This window comes from Pygoscelis adeliae, unplaced genomic scaffold, assembly GCF_000699105.1.
Source record: "Pygoscelis adeliae isolate BGI_AS28 unplaced genomic scaffold, ASM69910v1 Scaffold14, whole genome shotgun sequence".
NCBI classification, from domain to species: domain Eukaryota; kingdom Metazoa; phylum Chordata; class Aves; order Sphenisciformes; family Spheniscidae; genus Pygoscelis; species Pygoscelis adeliae.
Window position 1 is genome coordinate 1,097,090 of NW_008825109.1, and position 9,472 is coordinate 1,106,561.

General features: G+C 41.4%; 1 protein-coding gene across 5 annotated transcripts in view; it reads left to right on the forward strand.

Moving 5' to 3' along the window:
* The window catches only part of DCLK1 (doublecortin-like kinase 1), a 249,288-nt gene that overhangs the window by 167,941 nt on the left and 71,875 nt on the right, over positions 1-9,472 (forward strand). For 3 of the 5 annotated variants that reach the window (XM_009327719.1, XM_009327720.1, XM_009327721.1), the window contains exon 4: positions 4,807-4,923. In XM_009327719.1, coding sequence (XP_009325994.1) covers positions 4,807-4,923 — 117 coding nt within the window. The remainder of the gene's footprint in view (positions 1-4,806; positions 4,924-9,472) is intronic. The other 2 variants (XM_009327723.1, XM_009327724.1) reach the window with 1 other exon arrangement.

Genomic DNA, 9,472 nt, shown 5'->3' on the forward strand with positions numbered 1-9,472 from the left:
AGAGCCTGGCTCCATCTTCTTTGCACCCTCCTTTAAGGTATTCGTATACATTGATAACATTCCCCCTGAGTCTTCTCTTCTTTAGGCTTAACAGTCTTAGCTCCCTCAGCTTTTCCTCGTATGAGAGATGCTGTAGTCCCTTAATCATCCTTGTGACCCTTTGTTGGACTCTCTCCAGTATGTCCATGTCTCTCTTGTACTGGGGAGCCCAGAACTGGACACAGCACTCCAGGTGTGGCCTCACCAGTGCTGAGCAGAGGGAAGGATCACCTCTCTCGACCTGCTGGCAACACTCCTCCTAAAGCAGTCCAGGATACCATTTGCCTTCTTTGCAGCAAGAGTGCATTGCTGGCCCATTGTCATCTTGTTGTCCACCAGGACCCCCAGGTCCTTTTCTGCAAAGCTGCTTTCCAGCTGGGTGACCCCCAGCATATATTGGTGCCTGGGGTTGTTTCTCCCCAGGTGCAGGACTTCGAACTTCTCCTTGTTGCACTTCATGAGGTTCCTGTCAGCCCATTTCTCTAGCATGTTGTCCCCTGGATGGCAGCACAACCTTCTGATGTATCAGCCACTCCTCCTGGTTTTGTGTCATCAGCAAACTTGCTGAGGGTACGCTCTGCCCCATCATCCAGATCGTTAATGAAGATGAGCAGGACTGGACCCAGTGTTGACCCCTGGGGTGCACTGCAAGTTACTAGCCTCCAGCTAGACTTCATGCCACTGATCACCATCCTCTGGGCCCAGCCATTCAATCTTTTTTCAATCCACCTTGCTGTCTGCTCATCAAGTCCATACATCAACAACTTGTCTATGAGGATCTTATGGGAGACAGCATTGAAAGCCTCGCTGAAGTCCAGGTAGACAATATCCACTGCTCTCCCCTTGTCTACCAAGCTAGTGATTTCATTGCAGAAGGTTATCAAGTTGGTTAAGCAAGACTTCCCTTTGGTGAATCCATGCTGAGTACTTCGGATTATTTTCTTGTCCTTAATGTGCCTTGAAATAATTTTCAGGATTCATTGTTCTGTCACCTTCCCAGGGATCGATGTGAGGCTGACCCGTCTGTAGTTCCCTGGGTACTCCTTTCTGCCCTTTTTGAAGATAGGAGTGAGATTTTCTGGGTCTTCAGGCATCTATCCCAATCACCAAGATTATTGAGAGCGACGTCGCGATGACATCGGCCAACTCCCTCAGCACTTGGAGGGTGCATCCCATCAGGTCCTGTGGACTTCTGTATGTCTACTTTTCTTAAGTATTCTCTAATCTGATCCTCTTCTACCAAGGGTAGATCTTCCTTTCTCCAGACTTTCCCTCTGCTTCTGGGACCTGGGATTCCTGAAGGCCAGTCTTGCTAGTAAAGACTGAGGCAAAGAAGGCATTCAGTACTTCAGCCTTTTCCATGTTATGTGTCACCAGGGCCCCTGCCTCATTCAGCAGTGGGTGCATGTTTTCCCTAGTCTTCCTTTTGTTCCGTATGTACATAAAGAAGCACTTCTTGTTACCCTTGACATCTCTCACCAGATTCAATTCCAGCTGGGCTTTGGCTTTCCTAACTGTGTCTCTGCATGCTCAAACTTGCTCTATATTCCTTCCAGGTTACAACTTGTTCGCCCGTGCAGACCTCTGGGCATTTTTGCCCAACTTTCTGCTTGTTGAGATGGACTGTTCTGGAGCTTCGACGAGGTGATCCTTGAATGTTAATTAGCTTTCTTGGGACCCTCTTCCCTCCAGGGCCTTATCCAATGAGACTCTTCCATGCACATCCCTGCTCTCCTGAAGTCCAGGATTGTGATCTTGCTTTTTGCCCTGCTCCATCTTCTCACAATCCTGAACTCCACTATCTCATGGTCACTGTAGCCAAGACTGCCTTTGGCCTTCACATTCCCAGTGAGCCCTTCCTTTTTTGAGAGTGTGAGCAGAGCATCTCTCCTCACTGGTTTCTCTATCACTTGCATCAGGAAGTTGTCATTGGTGCTGTCCAGGATCCTCCTGGTCTGTTTATGCCCTGCTGTGTTGTTCCTCAGGTTGGTTGAGGTGTCCCCCAGGTGGACCAGGACTGTGAATGTGAGCCTACTTCTAGCTTTGAGCAGGAAATTGGACTAGGGATCTTCTCATATTTAACCTAGATTATCCTGTGATCCTGTGATAATTGTTCATTTCAAATTATCATTTGAACATATGATCATCTGTGTTTCTGCTCCAGTGGTGAGAGATTTAATGTTCAGCTAGCTATAAGAGGTGGCTTCCTCATAGGATAATATGCTACTAGTACAGGGATACTCCAATAACAGGTCATGGTCTACATGTAGCCCATCAGGACAGTTTGAATCCCACTCCTAACATCACCCTTTCTAAGGAGACTGTCAGTAGTTCGGGGTGGTCAAATGCCCTGATGGGTGCAGTCAGCTGCCAGCCTCCCTCTTTCCCAGAAATGGTAGTACCCCTCCGTAGTATGTGAGCAGGAGCACTTCTTGCTGGGAGAGAAGGAAGATGGTGACAAGATGCAGTTAACCTTTGCAGTTAAAGTCACCCACGCCTTCCTTGCCCATGTGAGACAAACCCCAGATGAAGAAGAATAAGCTTTTAATAATTCTTTTCTTCTAATTTCTGAACGTGTTGCGTGAAAATGATATAAGGACTGTCTTGAGTATTGTCCTAGACAGCATTGTATCAGTAGGTTAGAAAGATAACCTGGATGTGCATTTAGTTGCCTCTTCTTCGCTTTCGTACCACTTTCTGCTTAGTCCTTTCTAATACTGTGAAGGGAAATACACATTCAAATGCAAAATCGTATTTCTAACCTGATTCTAACTCTGAGTGCTTATAAGGTATTCATAGAACTTGAATGAGTATTAATACTTGTAATAAGAGGGGAGTTAAAGTTTAGTGCATAGCATGAATTGCAAGAGAGGGATGCAGATAATTGTTTTCTTTACATGCTGGAAACAGAGGAAAGCTTTTTACACAGTAAAGTATATTAGAGAAAGTAGCTGGCTGTTTTCTTCATGGTCTTTTAAGTTTTTTTGCTAAGCAAATGACAATAGTCTAATCGTTCTAGCTTGACTGGGTCATTCTACTTTAGTCTTTTTGTTTATTGAGCATTAGAATATTCAGTTCCCTTCTCGACTGATTGCTGTGAATGGGGCCCCTCAAAGAGTGACGTCTTAGTTTTACATTATCAAACAAGTTGGCTATTAGGTGTTTGGACATTTTAAATCTTTGTTTACAAGAAAGGTAAAGAACCTGTTTGCATTCGACATGTATAGATGGTTTCTATACATCTGGAATCTAATTGAAAGCTTTCATCTGATTCCTCCTGTTTTCAGTTGATAATTTCCTCTTACAACAGAGTAATGTTTTTCTCCATTTCCACTCATCGTTCAGTATAAAATGAGAATAGTCATCAATGAATCACATAAAATGTCAACAGAAAGAAATTAGCTGCTATTGGGCATTAGGAAGGTGGGAGAGTTTGGGAAGAAAAGCTTCTTTGGGAAAACCAGGGTATTTCTCTGGTCCCCTCTGCTCTCAGCTGTGCTGGATGTTCCCTCAGTAACACATCAGTTCTTGCTTCCTTCCACAGCTTGATGAAAGACAAACAGGGCAGCCAAGAGAAATACACTTCATGACATCATTCTCTGGTGGATATGTTTAAGTTAATTAGTTATGCTCAGTTTTATTTCTTTGTTCTCTAATCTGTCTAAACTATGTTACAGGCTCCACTGATCATCTGTGAAGACTAAATAATGTGCAGGCTTGTACATGGTATTTTCTGACTAGGGAGAAAAAATTCTTGTTTATTTCTCTTAACCTATGTTAAGGAACCTTAACCATGGGAAGAAAATGAGGAACAGGTCTGATATGAAACTAAATGTTTACTGATATATTTTTAAACAAGTGAAGTATACTGACATCCTCAGGTGAAGACAGTATAAACATTGCTGCAGACTTCTAATTGTATATTGGCTAAAAATTGGAAATCCTTTTTTTTTCCCTGACTGTATAATATGTCTGGTGATTAATTTAGTATCCATTATGAGTGCAAGATATCAGTGTTATGCACACTAAGTTCTTTCATCTTCAGGCCAAGAACCATTTTGCAGGCGTAATGCAAGAATGCCTACAGAGCTCTGTGGGTGTATATAAACTCTAACCTGAACATCTTCCAGGGTTCTCAGGTGGGAGGGTAATTTCGCCTCTTCATTGATTTTACTGATGTCTCTCATGAGCAAGTAGTGCCATTTCCCTCAACCTGTGATGAATTGCGTGTGCTATACAATGTGGGCTGTTGCTCACCAGAGGATTAAGCAGGAACAACAAACCTGCTTCACTTTCTTCAAACCTTTCATGAGTGATAGACACCTGCGTCATCTTGCACAGTCTTAACATTTTGATATATAAAAGCAGCCTTCCGGTTCTTCTAGAGGAGACTGCCGAGGTTGACAAAAATGCTTACATTGCATTTGGATCGTTTACAAAAAAAACCACTTGTGCTGAAATCTTCAAAAGCAAATAAATTTTATGTGTAGTCTCAGCACTGTTAAATTAAGCTGTCCTAAGTACCTGCGGTAACCATGGTATCTAAAAGTCTGGATTACTGCAGCAGTGCTTTGTCTGGGATGTGGTACATACTGTACTTGGATTTTAATGGAGCCATTTATACAGATTTTATATTTTCCCATAAAACTCCTCAAGATGAATGAAAACAAGCGTGGGCTAAATGTTTGTGCTTTTCAGTGCTCTTTCTGTTACACAATCTTGCTGACTTTCTTAATTGCTAACTTATGCAGTTTCTTTGTCTTTTAGAATGTCGGGTGGTGAAATCCACTTCCTATACCAAAATAGCTTCGACTTCACGTAGGAGCACCACCAAGAGCCCGGGCCCATCCCGACGCAGCAAGTCACCTGCTTCTACCAGCTCAGGTAAAGCAAGCAAGAAATCTTTCTTAACAACAGAAACCAATCTGTTTCAATACAATTGGCAATGTACTTAAAATTCCACATTTCTGTGCAAAAACATTGTATGTATGAAACAGTTGATAGTAAAAATTCACTTGCTTTCTCAGTTGCATCTGAGATGAAGTGTCTTCCCAATACAAAATAATTCTTCAGTGTTTTATAAATCATAGTCTGGCATTACCACAGTTCATTTTACTTTATTTTCCGTGTGTGATTTTGCTTCCAATACCTAAAGACTGACAAAAAGAGGTATTCTTTGTACTAGGAACTGAATAAGCACAATGCAGAAATAGTCCAAGTTACACAGTGTAGGAACTGTGTCTGCAAACGGTTGATTTCACAGTCTTTTTTTTTTTTTATCTTTTTTATGAGGATGTTAAGAGGCAACAGTGAGGAAAGGACAGGTTAAAGACAATGAGGGTATTGAGGAAAGGGGAGCAGGGCAGAGAAAGAATGCAATTACAGATGTGAACGTGAGGTGCAAAGGTAGCTGAGGAAGAAATAAGTCAGAGTTGACCTAACAAGCCAGTGGTACAGGCTGGAGAAGACACAGCAAAAAGCTTTAAAAATTTCTGTCTGAAGGCCTTGCTTTGGCTGCCTTTGCAGCTGCTCCCACTAAATAGTCTATGACTAGTTCCCCCCTGCAGCTTTTTCCCAAGGAAAACAAATAAATAATCAAAAATGTGCATTAGATAATTTGCCAGTATTGGTGCCTGAAAGTACAAATAATACTTGGTATGGGCCAGTTGAGTAGACCCAATCCAGCATTTCCAGCATTGCTTGTGAAATATGGATTTTGCAAGAGGCAAACAGAACTGTCTGAAAGCCACCTCACTCTTTCTGCCGTAAGACTTCTGCCAACAGGGAAGCAAACGTCATACTGGGACCTGCATCCAGCACTGTAAGGTCTTTATGGGAAGGTGGTGATCAGAATTACCCAGGTGCTCCTAGCTGGTTTCAAAGAGGAGGGGCATGGACCAGCTGGAACCATATTTTTCACAAGAAGACTAAGCTGAGGAAAAAAGCATCCTTGCTCAGGGAAGGAGGGAAGTGGGAGAGACATAATGAGAGACGGAGGCGTAGACGTGGGTAGCAGGGCTGGGAGGCAGCGTGCTTCCTACACATCCTAAGAACAGCTGAAATAGACAAAGCTGAAAAGAGGTAATGGGAAGAAGTATCAGTTGTGAGGAACAAGCCCAGAGTAGCTCTTTCTTTAACATATATTAAATAGCTTTCTTTTTAGCTAGGAGGAACAGAGTTAAATTAAACTTCAGTAAGGGAGGCCCTGTTTGGTGTGTGAATATTATGGACTCTTTCTGGTCTTTTTCTAATGAATATTCATTTCAGAGTACAGGTAATGGACACTGAACTGTGTATGTTCATTTCTATGTGGAATAACTGTCCTACTATGCATAACAAATGTTTCTGCCATGGGACTAGCAACATTTTTGCCATGTTGACTGTGTGATACCTTGTTGGTTTTGGTCCTGAGAGAAATAGTACTGTTTTTACTTAAATGTGCAGGAGAAGTGTAGGTGAGTAAATCTTAATTTCCTGCAGTTCAGTTTTACAGGGTCTGAGCAGAATACCATTACATGTTCAATCACTGCAAAAGATGAGGAGATTATTCTACAGCTTGTGAAAAAAAGGAATGTTTTCATTATGCCACAATAATAATTGATATATCATTACATTTATAACAAGAAAAGAAACAGTGTAGTGGAAATATTAAAAATTCAAACCATTTTGGATGGTTCTGTGCTAATGACAGATTTACCCATCTTAAAAGTATCTTATGTAAAAACAATAAATTTACAGGAAATAAGCAGATACTAGTTTGCCAAAAGATGGTCCATGTCCTTGCCTATTTGACATAATCATTTGGACACTGTAATTAAGATTTTCTTAGAGAAAGACATAAGACAAAGCCCTACAAGAACGTATAGGATGCTGACAGAGCGGTCTCAGCTGGTAGGAGCCTGGGTGAAGAACTGGCTGAAGGGCAGGACTCAAAGAGTGGTAGTGAATGGGGCTACATCTGGCTGGTGACCAGTCACCAGCGGTGTTCCTCAGGGCTTAATTCTAGGGCCAGTTCTGTTAAAAATTTTTATCAATGATCTGGATGAAGGAATTGAACGCACCATTAGCAAATTTGCTGGTGATACCAAACTGGGAGGTGCTGTTGACTCTCTTGAGTGACAAGAGGCCTTGCAGAGGGATCTAGGTAGATTGGAGCATTGAGCAATCATTAATGGCATGAAATTTAACAAGAACAAATGCTGGATTCTACACCTGGGATGGAGTAATGCTGGGCACAAATGTAAATTGGGAGAGGAGTGGCTGGAGAGCATCCCTGCAGAAAGGGATCTGGGGGTGCTGGTCAACAGCAGGCTCAATATGAGTCAGCAGTGTGCCCTGGCAGCCAAGAGGGCAAACCGCATCCTGGGGTCCATCAAACACAGTATAACCAGCTGGTCAAAAGGGGTGATTATCCTGCTGTATTCAGCGTTGGTGTGGCCTCACCTTGAGTACTGTGTGCAGTTCTGGGCCCCACAATTTAAGAAGGGTGTTAAGGTACTCGAATGCATCCAGAGGAGGGCAACAAAGCTGGTGGAAGGGCTGGAAGGCATGTCCTGTGAGGAGCCAGCCACTAAGGACTTTGGGCTTGTCTAATTTGGAGAAAAGGAGGCTGGGGGGCAACCTCATTGCTCTCTACAGCTTCCTGAGGAGGGGAAGTGGAGAGCGAGGCGCTGATCTCTTCTCCCTGGTATCCAGGGACAGGACGCGAGGTTTAGACTGGACATTTAGGAAGCATTTCTTTACCAAGAGGGTGGTCAAACACTGGAACAGGCTTCCTGGAGAGGTGGTCGATGCCCCAAGCCTGTCAGTGTTTAAGAGGCATTTGGGCAATGACCTTAATACCATGCTTTAACTTTTGGTCAGCCCTGAAGCGGTCAGGCAGTTGCACTAGAGGATCGTTGTATGTCCTTTCCAACTGAACTATTCCATTCCATTCCGTTCCGTTCCGTTCCGTTCTGTTCTATTCTATTCTATTCTATTCTATCATTTGCTACAGCTTAAAAAGGGTAAACAATTGAAAATGTTTCTATGGAAGTTAATTTTAGTGGGGACAATGTATCTGATTGGCTGTCTGTGCTTCTTGTGTTTGCTTTCTGCAAATAGTGAAGTCAAATTGTGTGAATATTACAAGAAGCCTATTTCTAACCTTACATACAGGAGTATTTACATCAATATTACTGTCATAAAAGGAAGCAATATTGTACTAAGTGGGCAATTGTCCTCAAGAATTGTTTCTAGATCACGAAAACTAAAACCAATCAATGAACAGATTTTAAAAATATGCAATTTGAAATTAGACACTGCATTAAAAAAACAACACTGGAAAGAAAAAGAAACACTAACTCTTAGATATTGTTAGACAAAAAACAAAGTTTTCCCATGAAATGCAACCAATATGTACAGATTTCACTATTCTGCCATCCAGTAGGCCTAAAAATACTGCCTATTTATTGGAATTATGTACCTGTGCCAGTAGCAGAATAGAGAAATTACCACCTAGTGCACATTTGAGCAGATAACTTTTTCCATGTTGTTTACATTAAACATCTCAGTATTAGAGAGTCTCCTAAATGACTAGTGCATAAGTAGAAGTTATGCTTTTGTTATCATGTTGTTACTGCTAAGTATATATATATATATATGTATTTTCTATTCTATGCTTTTAAACTGCTTTCAGTTCATCTTTAAACTACTGTTAGGGATTTTTCTTTCATTATGGATAAACATAAAAAATACTTGGGAAAAACAGTAGATTCTTTGCTCAGATCAAAGGCAATACATACACATTCCAAAAAGAAAGGTGTATCATTTTGTGAATAGTTGTATCATAAAAGGAAATTGAGAAAAATAGGGATAAAGGGCAGGCAGAAAGCATTATTGATAGTGTACCCTTGAGAAAAAGCTAAGTGAGTTGTATGGAGAAGAGCGTGTTGCTAATTAGAAAGAATGTGATTCCTCTTGTTTGATTCTTGCCGTGTTTTGAAAAGTCTGTGCATTCTTGCTACGCAAAAGGATCAGATGCCTGCCTCAGTCATCAGTTCATGCCCATATCAAGATAATACACATGGATAACTACATGGGCCAAAAAAGGAAAGTTGCATAGACAAAGACTATGTTAGAAAAATGTAAACATCTCAAAGTTGCATATTAAAACTGATAAAATCGTAAAATGAAGGGATATTCTTGAGTTACCCTTAATTCTCTCCTGTATACATCTATAGTATGGTATAGTCTTTAATGTATGTATTCAACATTATTTTTCTTCTCGTCCAGCACAGGATAGCTGATCGCGATTCATCATTTTTAGAGTTAATGAAGGTACAGTCTTTGGGTCATTTCCCCATTGTTAGAGGAATGGATGTGTAAATGAGGCTAGGACATGTAGACAGTCTGCTCTGGTTTAAGCACTTAAATACCATTTTCAAGAACTCTT